General features: G+C 41.4%; 1 protein-coding gene across 4 annotated transcripts in view; it reads right to left on the reverse strand.

Moving 5' to 3' along the window:
- The window catches only part of PDCD4 (programmed cell death 4), a 31,366-nt gene extending 11,205 nt beyond the window's left edge, over positions 1 to 20,161 (reverse strand). The window contains exons 1-2 of one of the 4 annotated variants that reach the window (XM_060768392.2): positions 20,054 to 20,161; positions 5 to 111 (exon numbers count right to left, since the gene is read on the reverse strand). In XM_060768392.2, the coding sequence (XP_060624375.1) occupies positions 5 to 47 (43 nt within the window). In that variant the 5' untranslated portion in view covers positions 48 to 111; positions 20,054 to 20,161. Of the gene's footprint in view, positions 1 to 4; positions 112 to 6,087; positions 6,234 to 6,723; positions 6,821 to 20,053 lie in introns of those variants that run through there. The other 3 variants (XM_060768393.2, XM_060768396.2, XM_060768395.2) reach the window with 3 other exon arrangements.
- Positions 20,162 to 21,312: the final 1,151 nt, after the last annotated feature.

Consider the following 21,312-nt stretch of genomic DNA (forward strand, 5'->3'; position numbering starts at 1 on the left):
TCACCTGCAGAAATGATGTTGTCCATCTGCTCATTTTCTATTTCCATTGCTATTCAAACTATTTCAGTTGACCTGAATATCAATTAAGTTTTAAGGTTTTTTGCTTCAGCCCTAAATTAGGAGAAAAGGGAGAAAAGAACATTTTAGTGCAATTATATTAAGAAGTTTATGAAGTGCGCTGGCATTTCTCAGGTAATGCTCTGGGACAACTCCTTTTTATAAGTCTTCTGATGCACTTTTTTCAACACTATCATAAAAAAGTTAAAATTCCTGACTCTTAACGACACATTTATATACTTTATTTCAGCCTACTTAAGCTTCAATCTGAAATAAACCAGATAATATAATATAAAATAACCCTTCAAGAGTATAGGTCATACAGCCTAAATTTTACCTGGGTTGCCTTTCATTAAGTATTTGGTAAATCTCATCAGTTTCCCTAAACAGCATCTGTCTCATGTATTTTCTTTTTCTCACTCCTTCATCCAGCAGACATCATGCATTGCTAGGTAGTAATATTATGACATCAGGTCTCTCACATCCTACCTCACAGCAAAGAGTTTCACTTCACTACATTAGACAATCATTCACAAGCCACGCAACATTCCAAAGCCCTTTATTTTTGCTATACAGGTTCTCTGAGAGGTCTCTCAAAAGGTCTAAGATGTGCAATTGACTGTGTATGTTTTAAAGTTTATTTCCTTCCTTTTGGTAAATTGCATCCACTCTCCTTCAAATTCCAAAAAAAGCTAGGTCTGCAACAATGGAGTTATACAAACCCTTTTAAATTGACTATTTGGGTTCCTCCTATCTTCATCCCATTATGAACGTACCCAATTTGCCCTGATTTCAAAAGGTAAGTAGGACTAGTTAGCTAATTTGATTGACCATGCTGGGCTTGTTCGGTCATGTACATGGTGCTTCCTATGTTCTTATTAAAATAATAATAACAACTTTATTCTTATACCCATTTTGTAAACCGCCGTGAGTTGCCCTCGGGCTGAGAATGGCAGTATAGAAGCATAGTAAATTAAATAAATAAATAAATAAATAAATACCCCACCAACATCTCTCTGGAGGGACTTGGGGCAGCTTGCATGGGGACCAAGCCCAACATAGGCAAAATTACAAAGTAAACGCAATTTAAACATATAACAAATAAACAAGATAATTCAAACAAATAAAACCAGAAAAATAAAAATATCATAAAAATACATCAACCAACATCGACAACAAGAAGCTGGAAAAAATGGGCATGTTTAAACTGGGGGAGGGCAGGGGCTTGTACAAAAACGCGGACTTATTAGGCTAGGGCTGGGAATAAAGTGCTGGAAAGTGTAGCAAAAAAACAAAACCATAAATTAGGACTGGGTAGATCTGATCAGGAGCTAAACTAGTTATTCGAAGGCACATTTGAACATCCAAGTTTCCAAATCTTGACTACCTATTATGTTGTAAATGCTACACATCCATTATACTATGTGCATACAGCTACTCCAACATTCTTTCACAAAAATGCAGCTGTGAAGAATCCCAAATCTTCACTTTGGATGGTTCTATACTGACCATATAATGCAATCCCAATTGCATGGAACTTGGGCAGTATAGAACCAGCCTCATAAGGTTAAAATACACATTACACAAAACAGATACTTAAACATTTGCTAACACTACTGAAAAGTGTAGCTTTTTGTCTTCCATTTATCTTTCTATCTACTTAACTTTGGCCATTCTGCATCCAATAGAATGTAAGAAATATCCATATTTTTAACCCATGCAGTAGGCTGTATACTGCTATTTGTTGTTTATCTCACTGTGGTTTCTTAAAAGTCTAAGCTTTTTCAGTATGGCTGGGATATGCAAATCTGCATTCCTAGATGAGATTATGCTCATTTCTATGTAATGAAAAAATCTTCCTTGTACATTTCATAAAACAACACAAAAGGCTTTAGGGAAAGCCTGCACCCAAATGCCAAACCACTGCTGCAAAAACACGCAATTAACTTCTAATTCCAGTTCACAAGTAAATGTAGGATTTACAATACAAATACATCAGTACACTACACTGTAACTCTGAGACATGATACAGTGTGTTGTAACAAACAAAATAATTGTGACAGCAATGTTAAAATGAATGGGCAGAGCGGGAAGAAAATCACATTTGTTTAACTAATTCATGTCAATGAAATGCCTTAGTAACTACTAAGAATACATCAAGCCAACAAATTTCCAGGCCACACAAAGGCCAGCCTGCCCCATATTGCAGACTATTATTATTATACCTTCCTGGTTTTGTGGCAAGTACAGTCCCTTAGTTACAAGAAAAGAAAATCAACCAACTGATGAGTAGCAGTTCAGCACTGCCGACCCTCCATGAGCTAACATCTGGTATTGAACAGTTAATGTGATCTTTAAAAGCTCATAATATTTAGAAGACCTAGGGGATCAAAAATAATATAGAAAATCTGCCTCCTATAGAGAACTGCCAATATTCTGCACACATTTTAAAAACAAAGAAAAGAGAGAAGGAAGTGGTTACATGGTTGATCTTTCAAAGCTAAAAGTAATATTCCCTGTGAGACCTTTAAACATTAAGGAAACTGTGGCTTCAAAGACATTTGATCATACATGAAGACAGCACTTAAAAGTTAGTAGCTGCATTAGTGTTTTTGAACAGAATATTTTAAATCACCCTACATCTCAAATAAAAGCCCTGTGCTCTTGACATCTTTTATTTATTTTAATCTCATTTTTCTCCCAATATAGGAACTCAAGGCAGTCAGAGCCCTGTACCACTGAAATACTTAACAGCATCAATAGTATAGACAAATTCTTACCCAAGTAGAATTTTAACTACACCACAGTGTTAAATAAAATAAATGTAATCCATATTAACTATTGTTGTTGACTATCATGTCATCTTCAATTTATGACAAACCTGTGCATGCAATCTTAGAAGAGCTGTTAGTAACAAATTGTCACAAAGGTCTCTCATTTATGAAGCCACCATAACCCCAACTTCCACGAACTCTGGCCATCAGTTGCCCTGCTCAGGTCTTAAAAATTCTGGGCCATGGCTTCTTTGATTGAACCAATTCACCTATAATTTGATCTACCTTTTCTACTGCTTTCCAATTTATCAAGCCTTATTGTCTTCTCCAATAAGCTACGTAGTCTTATGATTCATCCAAAGTACAATAGGCTCAGTTTACTCATTTTAGTTTCTAATCAGAGTGCAGGCTTTATTTGCTCTTGGACCTACTAATTTGTCACAGACTGTTCTCCAGAGCCACATTTCAAATGAGGTAATTTTCTTCTTGTCAGCTTTCTTCAATGTTCAGCTGTCACAAACATATACATAAATCAGAAGTATGATGGCATGAGCAATTCAGATTTTGGTATTACATCTGGTGATTTTATCTAGCATTCACTGAGTCCCTCCCAAGTCTTAAGTTATTTTCTGATTTTTTGACTATCACTGCCATCCTGACAATTAATGGAGCCAAAGTACTAATTTATTCATTGGCAGATTTTTATATATTCCATCTCTGTAGCATGTAACAGTCGAATTATTTCTCCTAAATGTTTAAAGACAGGTTCTACTTAGCTTTCTCAAATTGTGATTTTGTCAAAAGGCTTTTCCTTGAAGGGATCTATCATCTTTTTCTCCCCTTTACATAGTTCTTCAATGTATGATTTCAATCTTTCTTTTATTTAGTCTTGACCATATATTGTGTTCCTGTTGATCATACAACATTCCTGTTCTTAAATTTTCATCTGATTTCTCTTGTAGAAAAGGTATTCTGTTCTATCATTTTGTTGGCCTCTTCTACTCCTTTGCACTGTTATTACAGCTGTCTTAGTCTTTATGCACAATTTGCTAAATAGTTGCATTCAGGATTCTGACATTATTTCTGTAACCTTTTACTTTTGTCTTATTCTTGTCCTTAACCATCTGCAGAGTTCTGACAGTCATCCAATGGAAATTTGTTTCTTTTTACCTATGGTTTTTTTATCCATGCTACATGTGGAGGGTGAAGTTAATATTGCAATCATTCTGTTAATCTGCCCTGTATTGAGAATGTGTCATCTAAAAAAATCAGGTCCAGCTCAAATGCAATGAGAAACCACAACTTTCTATTCAGATGCTGTTGAATTGTAATCCCCAGTCTTTTACTTTTGTTTGGATATGCTGATCAGAGCAGACGGGAATTGCAGTTCAATATTTAGAATGCCACGGGTTTCCCATTCCTGTATCTCACAAACAAACTACTGCACTCCCTACTCCAATGGTTTTCAACCTGTGGGTCCTCAGGTGTTTTAGCCTACAACTCCCAGAAATCCCAGTTTACCAGCTGTTAGGATTTCTGAGAGTTGATGGTCAACTTCTGGGGTTAAGAACCACTGCCCTTCTTTTTTCTAGCACTATAGGCTGCTGCATCAAATTTCAAAACAAATTAGGAAAAGCTAGCCTTCAGAACAAGTCATACAACAATAGCTTTTAGTGGCAAGAAAGAAACAATGTCTTATGGTATGTTACTGAAACAAAGCACTTCAATACAGAAGTCTTAATGATTTGATAAGGGCACAGGTAAATTAGGTGGAAATACAGCACCTGAACATCTAAAAAGAAGAAATATTGGACAAAACTCAGTGCAACTTAGTATATATTCATAATCACCATAGTAGAGGCAAAGAAACCACACGTGGAAAGCTCTCTTCAGACACAAGTTGACAGATGTGGGAACCTGCATGTCTTACTCAAGGGACTGTTTCCCCAAGTTTAATTAATCTTTTTTTCACATAAAATGTGTACACAGCTGTGAGCACACTTCTAAGAGCATGCTGTACATTCACTTATACAGAGAATGAAGGCCAAGCTAATAATTGTAACCAGTGTTTCATAGTTGTAAGCAGTGCTTCATACAAATCAAGAGTCTGCTGAAAGCATCCTCTCAGGCCTCCCTTACAGGTGTAGACAACAAAGCAAAACCAACAAGGTCTCTTTTAGATAAGTATTGTCCATGTTGTTCCAACTGACGAATTCATCAATTGAAAGGCACTAATATAGGAGGGAGAAAATGCCCTTCTACGGTCTTCCTGAGGGATATGGATGGCCACTGCAGGTAATAACCTACACTGTACGTTCAGAATTTCTTGTAGAATTCCAGTCTCTGTCCCCTATGAAATATAGGAAATCTGCCTTATATAAAATCAGGTGTCTATGAAGCTCAATGGGAAGTTGAAGTCCAAAACACCTGGAGGGCAAACTTCGGCTCTCCAGGTGTTTTGGACTTCAACTTCCGGTCAGCAAATTCTGCAGCTTAGCAGTTTAACCCTGTGTAAGGATTTGAGCCCTTGGTGGTGCAGGAGGTTAAACTGCTGAACTTGCTTACTAAAAGATCACAGGTTTGAATCTGGGGAACGGCGTGAGCTCCCGCGGTTAGCCCCAGCTTCTGTTAACCTAGCAGTTCAAAAAAAATGCTAATGTGAGTAGATCAATAGGTACCGCTCTGGCGGGAAGGTAACAGCTCTCCATGCAGTCATGCTGACAACATAACTTTGGAGGTGTCTACGGACAACGCCGGCTCTTCAGCTTAGAAATGAAGATGAGCATCAACCCCCAGAGTCAGAGACGACTTAATGTCAGGGGAAACCTTTACCAACCTAAGGATTGTTCTGTGCATGTGTGTGTGTTTTTTTCTGATAAAAATTGAATTAAGATTTGAATTGAAAACACTTAGTATCATAGTTGGAAGAGACCTTATGGGCCATCTAGTCCAACCCCCTCCTAAGAAGCATTCAAAGCACCAATTTAAAACTCTGTTTAAAAGCTTCCAAAGAAGAAGCCTCTACCACACTCCAGGGCAGAGAGTTCCACTGCTGAACAGCTCTCACAGTCAGGAAGTTCTTCCTAATGTTCAGGTGGAATCTCCTTTCCTGTAGTTTGAAGCCATTGCCCTGCGTCCGAGTCTCCAGGACAGCAGAAAACAAGCTTGCTCCCTCCTCCCTATGATTTCCTCTCACATACTTATATATGGCTATCATGTATCAAATCCTAAGGACTTTGAAGAAATGATGCTCAACCTGCAGAAGTAGAGCTGGAAGACTGTTCCCAACAGGCGAACCTGAGATTGACAGGGCTTGGTTTAATTCTATTTTAACGTGGATCGCCTTGAGGTTTTATTATTGTACAGTCCATTGGTTTCTAGCACCGTTCAACGCTTTTGAGTCTGTTCGGAGAAAAAAGAAACACGCAAATTGATACCATAATAACACGGGTCTCATAACAGAAGCTGGAAAATGGACTGCTCCCTTCTTTTGTTTCGCTCCTACACAAATAAAGCCAGCATTTTAAAATATTATACACCTGAGGGTAGGGAGAATGTCCAATGAACCCTTTCTAAGCCAGTTTGAGGGCCTTTGGGGCTCTAGAATAGTTATGGGCCAGCTTGGGCCCTCCAGGTGTTTTGGACTTCAACTCCCACCATTCCTAACAGCCTCAGGCCCTTTCCTTTCCCCCCTCAGTCGCTTAAGCAGCTGAGGGGGAAAAGGAAGGGGCCTGAGGCTCTTAGAAATGGTGGGAGTTGAAGTCCAAAACACCTGGAGGGCCCAAGCTGGCCCATGCCTGCTCTAGCTGTTCTGAATGAGTTAATAATTTGAAGAATCCGGAAGTCCCTCTTCTCACAGCAGAGTCCAGGACAGAAAGGCCTTCTCCCCCACCTCGACCATTGGGCTCACTTCCGTTTGCGTCCGTTCTGCCCAGCAACAAGGCCGCAAGCCGTCCATTCTGATTGGCCGCCCTTCCCCTGCTCGCCTCGGCCAATAGAAAAGCAGGAAACCAGCCTGCTCGGAGAGGGCGGTTCAAAACAAAGCGGGGAGGAAGGAGCGTGTGACGCAACTGGGGGAAACCACCTTCGGCCGCGGATAGGGGGAGGCAGTAAACAAAAAGGCGCGGTTTTTGAGGCAACAGAAGCACTCTTTGTTCGTGGGGCCTCGGCCTCACCTGCCATTCAATCAACCCTAACGACTCCGAAAGATTGCAAAAGAACACAGGCCCTATTGATCAATATCCAATTATCTCTATTGATATTTTGGTATTTCCCAGACTCAACACACTCACACACACATATATATGTATACACAAGAATTCCACAAGCACGTGGGCAATTTCAACAGAAAGGAGGAAACCATGGAAATGAACAAAATCTGGCCACCAGTATTTAAAAAATTAACTCTAGAATCAAGTCAGTAAATAAAGATCAACATTTAAAAAATAGGAATCAATCAGGGCCAGCTATCACTGCCCAACAAAAGATGCCTCCAGGCAGCAACAGCCAGGCTTTGAAGCTGCAAGACTATTCAATGCTAATCACGCTGGCCAATTGCAACAATATTTTGGTATTTCCCAGGCCACTACAGTTTGTGTGTTTAATGGGACTCAACACACACACACACACACCCATATATATACACAGGAATTCCAGACAGAAATAAATCAGGGCCAGCTAACACCGCCCAACAAAAGATGTCTCCAGGCAGCAACAGCCAGGCTTTGAAGCTGCAAGACTATTCAATGCTAATCATGCTGGCCAATTGCAACAATATTTTGGTATTTCCCAGGCCACTACAGTTTGTGTTTAATAGGGCTCAACACACACACACACACACACCCATATATGTATACACAATAATTCCACAAGCACGTGGGCAATTTCAACAGAAAGTACAAAACCATTAAAATGAACAAAATGTGGCCACCAGTATTTAAAAAATAACTCTACAATCAGGTCAGTAAATAAAGAGCAACATTCAACAAACTGGAATCCCAGATAGGAATCAATCAGGGCCAGCTAACACCGCCCAACAAAAGATGCCTCCAGGCAGCAACAGCCAGGCTTTGAAGCTGCAAGGCTATTCAATGCTAATCACGCTGGCCAATTGCAACATTTGCACTTCCCCCCAACAGACTTGAGTTCTTTCTCCCACCCTGGACATCCCACAGATATATAAACCGCACTTGACTAGTTTCCAACAGACCTCTCAACCTCTGAGGATGCCTGCCATAGATGTAGGTGAAACGTCAGGAGATAATGTTTCTGGAACATGGCCATACAGTCCGGAAAATTCACAGCAATCCAGTAATTCCGGCCATGAAAGTCTTTGACAACACAAAGTTATGTATTTTTTAATTTATTTATTTATTAGTAATACTATATCTAAATAGGCTGTTGGTGGACAGGAGAAGAGATTTAAAGATGGGCTCAAAGCCAACCTTAAAAACTCTGGCATAGACACTGAGAACTGGGAAGCCCTGGCCCTTGAGCGCTCCAGCTGGATGTCAGCTGTGACCAACAGTGCTGCAGAATCCAAAGAGATACGAATATAAGGTAAAGGTAAAGGGGTGTGGCGCTCATCTCCATTTCTAAACCGAGGAGCCGGCATTGTCCACAGACACCTGCAAGGTCATGTGGCCAGCATGACTGCATGGAGCGCCATTACCTTCCTACAGTAGCAGTATTTATTGATCTACTCACATTTGCATGTTTTTGAACTGCTAGGTTGTCAGAAACTGGGCCTAACGGTGGGAGCTCTCTCAAAATCGGGGGGAAATCCAAAACATTTCTGATCTCAAGCATTTTTCAGATAAGAGATACTAATCACATACTAGGTCAGACCACTAGACCATGGGACTCAGTACTGTCCCAATGATCATAACACAATGATCATAATTTGAAAAAAAAAACTGTTGCTGGTTTGGAAGTGGTATTTCCTATTTAATTCTGCAGTACTTATTTTTGAAAGTACTGTAGTTGTTATACTCCAGAAACTTTGTTTTTGTGGCTGCCACAAACTATGTTGAATTGGTTGAAACTCGATGAAACAGTCATTGACAAACCATAGCAAAATGTGCTGCAAAATGCCCCGCAAAGATCAAGGTTTTGCAGTTTAATAAACTTTTTCCGTGTTTTTACGATAGAACCAATTAGGAAATGATATCTATAACCCAGAAACAAAAATCATGTTACACAGTAATTAATCATCTCTATCAGGTTGCTAAGGAAGCATAAATGCTAGAACAATTGAGAACATCAATAACAAGTTGGAAATTTTTGTTCTTGCTTATCTCTGTTTAGCAGATCTGTGAAATGTTAAAAATTCCTGTTTTAAATAATCATAAAGCAATGTCATGTGGGGCTGCCTAAATGCCCTAAAGGTACGAAGAAATGCCAATGCTATAAGCTATATTTCTGAGAAATGAAATCACAAACTAACTCCTGAATATTCCTTGCCTAAGAAATCCTTATGAAATCCATGAGTTTGTCATAAACAGGTAAGTAAATCCAAGGCACAGAGACACAATGGTATATTGTATCAAAATTCAACAGGTTACCAATATAAAAAACTAGAAATTTTTCATAAACCAGACCATGCACACATAACACACCCAATTTCTAGGATCAAAATGAAATAAAAATTCATTACAATTAAGATTTTGAGCAATGTGTTTGGAATCCATGAACCCTCTGCACAGGCATCCAAATTATGACTCCTCCCAAAAAATAAACTAAGCAAAAGGAGGCAAGATAAAGGCGCATTGATAATTGTGATTATTGACTTCATGTTACGATCTCTCAGAACAAGAACCCAGGAGCAGAGTCACTGCCTAAACATAACTGGTGAGAAGCCAAATTATAAGAAAGATTCTAACAAAGAAAATATTCCACAGAAGGGTTAGCTGGGAGATACTACGAAAAGAAACCCATATTTTCACTTCGTAGTACTTAAAACAATAATGACTGTGTAAACATCGTCACAAGGTCTAAATGCCCTTGCCAAATGTGTGTGCATATGTGCTTTCAAGTCACCCGTCTTCTTATGGTGACCTCATGAACTTCATATGGGTTTCTTAGGCAAGGAATACCCAGAGGTGGTTTGCTGTCACCTTCCTCTGAAACAGAGCCTACAGCACCTGGTATCTGTTGGTTGTATTCCATCCAAACACTAACTAAGGCTGACCCTGCTTAGCTTCCAAGATCAGGTGCCTTTAGGGTATTTACTTATACTATTTTTTGTTGTTTATTCTTTCAGTCGCTCCATACTCTTCATGACCTCATGGATATACAACCAATGTATCATTGCAAGTTTGTCAAACGATAGCAGGTATGCCACAATATTTTAAGGCTGTGCTCCTAACCATGTTTACTAGGGAGAGTTTGATGTATTTTTCAAGTTGTTTACGACTTATGACAACCTATTACAGCAGTGGTTCTCGGTGGTTCCCAGCAGTGATTGACCAGGGACCACTCTCCAATGTTAGTATCAAAAGGGTTACGAATCAATTTTTGGTCAACTTTAGATTCAGGTTGGTAATTTGGGGTGCTGATTCAAAAAACTGCATTGGATAGACCACATCAGCTCTAGTTTCTGATACAGAACATAATGCCATCCAGTAGTCGCCATCTGCTCGCCCACAGAAAACCATATTTAATAATCTGGAGCTGATGTGGTAGTAGTAATCTTTCATGGGTAGTCAGCCTCTCCTCTCCTGTCATCCCCGTTGCCTCGGCACTATAAGAGGGTTTTGTGCAACAGTCCTCTTGTTGCTGTGTGGTTTTGAGGCAAAGGGGTAGTAATGGTGAGACCGCAGACCACAGGTTGGGAACCACTGTATTAAAGGGTTTTCTTGGTAAGATCTGTCCAGAGAAGGCTTGTCTTTGCTGTCCTCTGAGGCTGAGAGTGTGTGTCTTGCTTAAGGTCATCCAGAGTTTCCATGACTGAGGATTCAAACCCTGTTGCAGTCCAACCCACAGGTTCTCAGATCATTACTTTCATTTAATTCACATGGTCTTACATCTGATCAAACGCATTTTAGACAGAACTGTAAGCTAGGTACTACAGTGGCAACTATCCATCCACATGTTAGGTCTTACTTCATAACTAACTGAGAAAAATCAAGTGAGTGAGCCAACAAGGTCATAGCTTACTCTGAAGTAGTGTAAATAGTACTGCTGTCCAAAGAATTTTTTTCTATCCAAGCATAGTTTCTTACCAGATTAAGAAACCTGATCTCAAAATAGAATAGAATCTCTGTTTGGAAAAGTGACTTAGAAAACAACTCCCAGAATTTATAGCACTAGTGAGCCATGGATGGCTTCAAGATTCTAGAAATTGGCATCAAAAAGTAAACTTTCCCTAACTCTAGTCAAAACCTCTAGGAAACTAAGGGTGCATCCACATTGTAGAATTAATGCAGTTTGACACTGCTTTGACTGCCATGCTTCAATGATATGAGAGTTATAGTTTGACTAGGCACCAGAACTCTTTGGCAGAGAAGAATTAAAAGACCTTGAAAAACAACAGCTCCTATGACTCCATATCACTGAGATATAGCTGTAAAAGTGGTGTCAAACTGCATTAATCCTATAGCACAGATGCACTCTATGTCCTGTGCAGACAATACCTTTGAAATGCCTGGCTTAAATGCTTTTAAGATTCATTTTGAGATCACCTAAGAATGTGTCTACACTGCTTATGATTAAATGTACTCCACCCTCGCCAAAGGACCTCTTCCTGACCTTCCATTTAGCTTGCTTTATCTGCCTGAGGTATTCTCTGAGCCTCCCTCTTAATTATATATTCTGCATAGCACTGAATGCTAGACACTCATTCCTAATTAGAAGGTCTGGTGCTATTACTTGCATTATCAAATACAGTTAGTACTGGCGCTTTCCCAGAAGGAAAGCTAATTTACAGAACCGATTCTCCCAGGACACTCCTTGTCAGTGCTGTTTTCGGGATCGCTGGCGTGTCTCCTTTTTGTGCCTGAAAGTGGATTTACTGAGCACTCTGCAAATCACCCTTTTCAGAACAGCCTATTTATGGATCCAGACTTTAAAGCGAAGGTTTCTCAGTAAACAGATTTAGCAGAAAGTAGTTTACAAAGGAAGGGAAAAGTTCATCTTGTTAGCATCAGGTTTTCATCCATAAGATAAAGTCAGTAATAATTTGTGTCACATAATGCACCTGACCTGTGTACATTGCACTTGTATGCCTATGCCTACAATCTTTTAAAGTATATTGTTAAAAACATTAATGTCTGTTTGAAAAGAGGTGATGTCCCCACTTGCATGGATGGCTTCACTATAAACACATATTTCCAACAGCTTGGAATCAACAAGTCACTTGTGGATTTCTCTATACAATAGCTATATTGGGTTGCTGTGAGTCTTCCGGGATGTGGAATGTCCAGGGTGGGAGAAAGAACTCTTGTCTGCTTGAGGCAAGTGTGAATGTTGCAATTGGTCACCACCAGGCAGCAATCAGCGAGGCTTTGAAACTACAAGGCCATTCAATCCTAATCAAGGTGGCCAATTGCAAACCTCAAACCTCACTATATAAACCTCACTTGCATAGTTTCCAACAAACCTCAAAATATCTAAAGATGCCTCCCACAGATGTAGGTGAAACATCAGGAGAGAATGCTTCTGGAACATGGAAATCACAGCAACCCAACGATTGCGGCCATGAAAGCCTTCGACAACACAATAGCTATATTATGTGAGAAGTACAAAAAAACAAGTTGTTTTCCCAACTCACAATGCCCTACAGATGTTTTGGACTGCGACTCACATCATCCCCATTAACATGGCCAATTATAGCAATTGAAAAAGGGCGCCACACTGGTAAAGGTTGCGGTTGCCTATAAACAAACACCTACGCTCTAGAGCTAAATCCAACTGTTAATTTCAAGTAAAGTAGCTCCACTGAATGAAAGGTACGGTATTTGAGACAACACTTATGTAAGTACCATTGATTCAATTGATCTTCTCTAGTTGGGATTAACAAGTAGATATAGTCCTAATTTGATAGTTGGGAGATGCTACTTTTTTCTTGAAACACCTCATTTGCAGAAATTAGCCACGGGTGCATCTACACTGTAGAATCAATGAAGTTTGAAACCACTTGGGCTCAATGCTATGAAATCATGAGAGCTGTCATTTTATTAGGTCTTTAGCCTTCTTTATATGGGGCCGCAGTAGATATGGGGCCGTAGTGGTGCAGCAGGTGAAACCGCTGAGCTGCAGAACTTGCTGACTGAAAGGTCGGTTGTTCGAATCCACAGAGCGGGGTGAGCTCCCTCTGTTAGCCCCAGCTTTTGCCAACCTAGCAGTTCAAAAACATGCAAATGTGACTAGATCAATAGGTACCGCTCTGGTGGAAAGGTAACGCCGCTCCATGCAGTCATGCTGGCCACATGTCCTTCGAGGAGTCTATGGACAACGCCGGCTCTTCGGCTTAGAAATGGAGATGAGCACCAAGCCCGAGTCAGACACGACTAGACTTCAAGGGGCAACCTTTACTTTTACTAGCATTCTTTGCCAAAGAGTGCTAGCACTTCACCAACCTACAACTCCCATGATCCCATAGCACTAGTTCAAGTGGTATCATGCCAACTTCATTGGACAGTGTACATGTACCTTTAGAAGAAACTAAAATACCCGGCCGCTCTCTAGCTTTGCTTTAGCATCTGGCAACGTGACCCAACAGCGATTTAAAAGCTGCATTTTTTAAAATGCTGCAAATCCTGTTTCCATTTATGCACAAATGAATGTTGAACAAGCTCCTGGTTCACATCCCTAATGACAGTCTTTCCTTCCAAGAGATGAGAAGGCAAGAAATATTATGTAACCACCATCCAGGAGGGGCCTGGGTTTAAACTCCTGCATCAACAGGGCTTTAAACATTCCATTGCCATGGTTCCCACAATGTCTCTTTTGAAGCACTGAACTCTGAAAGAAGACTTGAGGCTGTAGCTAAGCAATAAGGAGGAACTGAAAACAGAGATATTGCCTCTCCAAAAAAAAAAAATCCTTCAACTCATAAAGCCACGAAGGACTGAAGATCATTCTAATCCAGGCATGGGCAAACTTTGGTCCTCCAGGTGTTTTGGACTTCAACTCCCACAATTGTGGGAGTTGAAGTCCAAAACACCTGGAGGACCAAAGTTTGCCCATGCCTGTTCATTCTCCCCCCAACATGGTCTCTTCTGAGATGTGTTTGGACTACAACTCCCATTGCCAGCCAGCACTCTAACAGGTAAAGGTTTTCTCCTGACATTAAGTCCAGTCGTGTCTGACTCTGGGGGTTGGTACACATCTCCACTTCTAAGCCGAAGAGCCAGCGTTGTCCATAGACACCTCCAAGGTCATGTGGCCAGCATGACTTCATGGAGCACTGTTACCTTCCCGCTGGAGCGGTACCTACTGGTCTACTCACATTAGCATGTTTTCAAACTGCTAGGTTGGCAGAAGCTGGGGCTAACAGTAGGAACTCCCCCGCTCCCCCGATTCAACCCTGTGACCTTTCGGTCAGCAAGCTCAGCAGATCAGCAATTTAACCCACTGCGCCACCGGGGGCTCCATAACAAGCAGTGCTGAATTTCACCGAACTACAACTCCCAAGATGCCACTGCATTGAGCCATGGCAATTAAAGTGATGTCAAACTGCATCAATTCCATTCTATCATATATATGATGTAGGTTGCATTGTTTTTTTAGTGTTGTGAGCTGCTTTGAGTGTTGTTTGGGAGAGGAAAGTGGGATATAAGTAAACAAATAAACATATTGTTGTTGTTATTCTCAGCAGCTCCATTATTCTACAGTATATTCAGTGTTCTCAAACTTCCTGATGCCGCGACCTCTTAATACAGTTCCTCATGTTGTGGTGACCCACAAACATACATATATTTTTGTTGCTACTTCGTAACTGTAATTTTGCTTCTGTCATGAATCGTAATGTAAATATCTGATATGCAGGATGTATTTTCATTCACTGGGTTAAATTTGGCACAAGTGTCAAATTTGAGCACTGGTGGGGTGGGGGTAGGGGGGATTGATTTTGTCATTTGGGAGTTATAGTTGCTGAGATTGGTAGTTCATCTACAATCAAAGAGCATTCTGAACTCCACCAGTAAGGGAATTGAAACATACTTGGCACACAGAACTCCCATGACCAACAGAACATACTGGAAGGGTTTGGTGGGCATTGAATTGACCTTGAGTTTTGGAGTTGTAGTTCACCTACATCCAGTGAGCACTGTGGACTCAAACAATGATAGATCTAGACCAAACTTGGCACGAATACTCAATATGCCGAAATGTGAACACTGGTGGAGTTTGAGGAAAATAGGGCTTTACATTTGGGAGTTGTAGTTGCTGAGATTTGTAGTTCACCTACAATCAAAGAGCATTCTGAACCCCGCCAACGATAGAATTGGGCCAAATTTTCCACACTGAAACCCCCATGACCAACAGAAAATATTGTGTTTTCTGATGGTCTTTGTTGACCCCTCTGACACCCCCTTGCAATCCCCCAGGGGTCCCAACCCCTCCCCCATAGAATCATAAAGTTGGAAGAGACCTTGTGGGTCATCCAGTTCAACCCCCTGCCAAGAAGAAGGAAGATCACATTCAAAGCACCCCCAACAGATGGTCATCCAGCCTCTGCTTAAACATTTTCAAAGAAGACGCCCCAGGTTGAGAAACGCTGGTATAGATGCTCCCTTTTTCTGTCTTAACATATGTTGCAACCAGACAGAGGGCCCTCCAAGACAAGCCCTAGATCCCAGGATCTGATCCCAGGTTTTCTGTTTATCCCAGATTATCTGGCAGTGCAGACTCATATAATCCAGTTTTAAAACAGAAAACCTGGAATCAGATCCTGGGATATAGGGCCTGTCTGGAAGGGCCCCGAGAAACAAAACAAAACACTATGCCACAAGATATAGGGAAAAACATTACACTGCCTTCAATGGCAGTATCTAATTAGGCCTCCAAAATATTATTTCCTAGCCAAGGAAGATAAACAAGCTCAAACTCCGCAGATAAGAGCCTGAGGTTTGACTGGCTGATTCAAAACAAGTTGGATGGGAGGGACAGAAGGGAAAAAAAGGAATGTGGGAGCACCTTTCCGTACAATACCTGGTTTTATTTTAGTATGTGCTTCCATGCGTGCCCTTCTTCAGGTGCGGTATAAAGTGTCGACACCATAGAATTAATGTAGTTTGACACCATTTGAACTGCCATGGCTCGGTGCTTTGGAGTCCTGGGAGTTGTAGTTGGTGAGGCTTTGTCAGAGAAGGCTAAAAACTAAAATCTTGTAAAAACACAAATTCTAAGATTCTGCAGCATTGAGCCAGGGCAGTTATTGTCGTGTCAAAATGGATTCATTCTATAGTGTGTAGAACAGGCATGGGCAAACTTTGGCCCTCCGGATGTTTTGGACTTCAACTCCTACAATTCATAACAGCCTACTGTTAGGAATTGTGGGAGTTGAAGTCCAAAATATCCGGAAGGCCAAAGTTTGCTCATGCCTGCTGTAGATGCACCCTGGGTTACAAAGCATGTTTTCACCCACCCAACTTCCTCGCAGTGCCAGCAGCACCAGGAAAGGAAATGCTGCCACGTAAGTCAAGGCAGCACACCAAAGCCAAATCTCTTTAACTTTAGCCACACCACGGCTGCATCATGTGCCCTCGAACCACTTCTGGAGACACTCCCCCAACCCAGGAGATCTTGGCTGGAGAGAGGCCCTCCCTTGCTGTGGCTGCACTGGCACACCAAAAGCGGAATCACGAGACACAAAACTCACGGAAGCCTGCTTTGAGCTCTGCAAGTGTCAGCCAAGGCACACAACAACAAGAACAACCACAACAACAAAAGAGGCACACCAAATAAATGTGCCTATCACATCTTACGAAACTATGTACAAACTTCTAATCTGAGAGAGACATGGTATAGAATTAATACAGTTTGATAAGACTTTGACACCCATGGCTTAATGCTATGGAATTCTGGGATTTGTAGTTTGTTGAGGCACCACTCGTATTTGGCTGAGAAGGCTAAAAGAACTTGGAAAACGACCCGATAAAGCAGGCATGGGCAAACTTTGGCCCTCTGGATGTTTTGGATTCCAACTTCCACAATTCCTAACAGCGGAATTGTGGGAGTTGAAGTCCAAAACTCCCGGAGGGCCAAAATTTTCCCATGACTGTGATAAAGCTACAACTCCCAGGATTCCACAGCACTGAGCCATATGAGTTAAAGTAGTGTCAAACTGCAATTCATTCTACAGTGTGGATGCACGTACCATGCTATTGAATTGTGGGAGTTGTAGTTCTCTGCGGTCTTTAACCTTCTCTGCCAAAGAGTACCAAACTACAAATCCCAGGATTCCATAGCACTGAGCCTTGGGAGTTTAAGTTGTGTCAAAAGAGTATAGACTTCCTACAAAAGAGACAAAACTTCAATTCCTGAGTACACTAAAGCTATCAAATATTAGAAGAATTAGGGAAGGCAAGCTCTTGTAGTTGCTGTTAGTTTTCCGGGCTGTATGGCCATGTTCCAGAAGCATTATCTCCTGTTGTTTCTCCCACATCTATGGCAGGCATTCTCAAAGGTTGTGTAGTTTGTTGGAAACAAGGAAAGTGGGGTTTATATATCTGTGGAACATCCAGGGTGGGAGAAAGAACTCTTGTCTGTTTGAGGCAAGTGTGAATGCTGCAATTGGCCACCTTGAGTAGCACTGAAAAGCTTTGCAGCTTCAAGGCTTGGCTGCTACCTGCCTGGGGGAATCCTTTGTTGATTAGTGATTAGCTGGAAAACTCACGCAACCCAGTGATTCCAGCTATGAAGGCCTTCGACAACACATTAAACTTCATTAAATTTGCAACGTAGAGGCACCACTAAAGAAAAGCAGCACTCCACATCTATTATCTCTCTCACATACACACACCCATCTACCTTCTTTTCATAAAGTAATAAAACCAATTTCTTTTTATATGAAGTCAAGTTGCATTCCTATGCACCTTGGATACATGTCCCACCAAGGAGCTGGATGAGTTTGCCCTGCAAACCACCTTGCAAAAACATATAATAATAATAATAATAATAATAATAATAATAATAATAACTGGGATCTGCACGCATTATTTGCTTATACATCACACAGTCCTAGACACTTGGGAAGTGTCCAATGTGTGATCCAATACAACAGCCAGCAGAGTGTTTGCTGTGGACTCATCTTGTGGTGTTTCAAATAATACTAATAATAATAATTACTATTATTATTATTATTATTATTATTATTATTATTATAGACACTTGGGAAGTGTCTGACGTGTGATTCAATACAACTGTGGACTCATCTTGTTATGTTTCAAATAATAATAATATATTTTTGAAGGTTTTCATGGCCGGAACTACTGGGTTGTCGTAAGTTTTTCGGGCTGTATGACCATGTTCCAGAAGTATTCTCTCCTGATGTTTTGCCTGCATCTATGGTGAGGACCTCACAACCTCTGAGGATGCCTGCCATAGATGCAGGCGAAACCTCAGGAGAGAATGCTTCTGGAACATGACCATGCAGCTCAAAAAACTCACAAAAACCCATAATAATAACTGTATTTTTGTATCCCGCCTCCATCTCCCCGGCTTACGTGGGGTTAAAATATGAAGCATTAAAATTCATAAAACAGCATAAACAAATAAACAACAGCACAATACAATTTAAAACCACCATTGAGTAACTTGAAATTACAAGATAAATGTAAAGGTTTTCCCCTGACATTAAGTCCAGTCGTGTCCGACTCTGGGGGGTGGTGCTCATCTCCATTTTTAAGCCGAAGAGCCAGCGTTGTCCGTAGATATCTCCAAGGTCATGTGGCCGGCATGACTGCTCAGAGCGCTGTTACCTTCCTGCCAGAGCAGTATCTACTGATCTACTCACATTTGCATGTTTTTGAACTGCTAGGTTCAAAGAAAATTTGCTTCCTATGAAGGTCCTATTGAATTGAAAGCAGCACATTCCCTATAAAACTGACATTCAAGGCTGCAATGCTGTGTACATTTTGTAAAGATAGGCACAGAGCTAACTTAGGAGGAAAGGTGCACAGGACTTGCACTACAAGCAAAAACGTGATTCCCATTTGCATCATAGGATGCACCTACATGGCAGAATTAATGCAGTTTGCCACCACTTTAACTGCCAAAGCTCAATGCTATGGAATCCTGGGAGTTGTAGTTTCACAGTAAAGAATGCCAAACTACAAATCCCAAGATTCCACAGCATTGAGCAATGGAAGTTAAAGTGATGTCAAAAGTGCATTAATTCTGCAGTGCAGATGCACCCCATGGCAATCCTATGCATCTATAGGATCGGATCTTACGAGATCTGGCTTAGCTTCTTTAATTCTTGAATAATAACAACAATAATAATATAAACAATCTGAAATACCAAGGAAGGCAACAATCAGTGACATATCTCTCGCACCAGAGACACCGAAATAAATACAATCCAAAACATGGGCTGCACACAAGTCTTTTACTGCCAAGACTCAATGCTATGGAATCCTGGGAGTTGTAGTTTCACAAAGAATGCCAAAGTACAAATCCCAAGATTCCACAGCACTGAACAAAGGGATGTCAAACTGCATTAATTCTGCAGTGCAGGTGCACCCCATGGCAATCCTTGGCATCTCTAGGATCAGATCTCAAGAGGTCTGGCTTGGCTTCCTTAAATCTTGAATTATAATATAAACAACCCAAATAATAACAATATAAACAATCCAAATAATAGCAATATAAACAATCCAAAACACCAAGAGAGCCAACGATCAGTTACATGTCCCTCGTACCACAAACAGAGTCCAAAACATCGGGTCTTTTCAGCACTTGCTCAAGGGTGCATCTACACTGTAGGATTAATGCAGTTTGATACCACTTTAGCTGCCAGGGCTCAATGTGATGTAATCCTGGGAATCTAGCAGTTTTGCAAAGGTCTTTAGATGCCAAAGAATCAGTTGGTATCCCACCAAGCAAGCCAGGATTCCATAGCACTGAGCCATGGCAGTTAAAGCGGTATCAAACTGCATCAACTCTACAGTGTAGATCTCCCCTGGTTTGTTTTGGGGTTTTGTTTTTTTTGCACTCCTAGGCTGCTCCTTTTAGGTTTCCTCAAGGGGTCAACACTTCAAAAATGTTTGGAAATTCACCTTTTTTTCCCCCCTGGCTGCAGAGACTCCGAAGGGCCGCTGCCTCCTTCCCCGGCGGGTCCCTCCACCACGGTCACCGCCTCCTCCGCTTGTTTTCAAACAGACCTCCGCTTTCGCCCACGTTTCACCCAGGGCTAGCCCCGCCTCCCAAAGCTCAAGGCGGGACGCCATTGGAGGAGGCCGCCCTTTTAATTAGCATCGGCACGCCCCCTTCCCGCCGCACGAGGCGTGGGCGTGTCGCCTTCCCAAGCGGCGGCGTGGCCTCAGGACGCCATTTTTGCTGGCGCAGGTGGATTTAGCTCCCGGAAGTAAGGCCACTTTCAATGGGCGCAGCTACAATGTAGGATCAATGCGCTTTGACAGCGCTTTAAGTGCCAAGGCTCAAGGCTATGGAACCCTGAGAGCTGTGGATTGGTGGATCACCAGTCCTCATTGGCAGGGAAGGCTCAAGATCATGTGAAACTACAACTCCCAAGATTGTTTCAGAAAGGACTTGATACTCTATAATTATCATGACTTTAGGGATCCTGTGTACTTTATAGGGTCATAATTCCAATGAAATGATGGGATTTGTTGTTATGGAGGTGTACTTGCTTAGAGTGCATCTGCACTGTAGAATTAATGCGGGTTGACCTCACTTAACTGCCAAGACTCAATGCTGAGAGCTGTAGATTGGTGGATCACCAGTCCTCTTTGACAGGGAAGGCTCAAGAGCTTGTGAAACTACAACTCCCAAGATTCTTCAGCCAAGCTGCATTAAGAAGAAACTTGGGATTCTATAACAATCCTGACTTTAGGGGTCCTATGTAATTTATAGGGTCATTATTTCGATGAAATGTTAAGGGAGGTGTACTTGCTTTGAGTGCATCTACACTGTGGAATTAGTGCGGGTTGACCTCACTTAACTGCCAAGGCTCAATGCTATGTAACCCTGGGAGCTGTAGATTGGTGGACCACTAATCCACCAATCTTGAGCCTTCACTGCTCTTTGACAGTGAAGGCTCAAGACCCTGTGAAACTACAACTCCCAATAGTCTGCAGCCAAGTTGCACTCATTCTACAATAAGAAGGGTTTTGGAACTCTATAATTATCATGACTGTAGGGGTCCAATGTAATGTATAGAGTCATAATTCCAATGTAATAATGGGATTTGCAGTTTAGGGAGGTGTACTTACTTAGGGTGCATCTACACTAGAATTAATGAGGGTTGATATCACTTTTAACTGCAAAGGCTCAATACTATGGGATGCTGGGAGTT

This window comes from Anolis sagrei, chromosome 3 (assembly GCF_037176765.1).
Source record: "Anolis sagrei isolate rAnoSag1 chromosome 3, rAnoSag1.mat, whole genome shotgun sequence".
Classification (NCBI taxonomy): Eukaryota; Metazoa; Chordata; class Lepidosauria; order Squamata; family Dactyloidae; genus Anolis; species Anolis sagrei.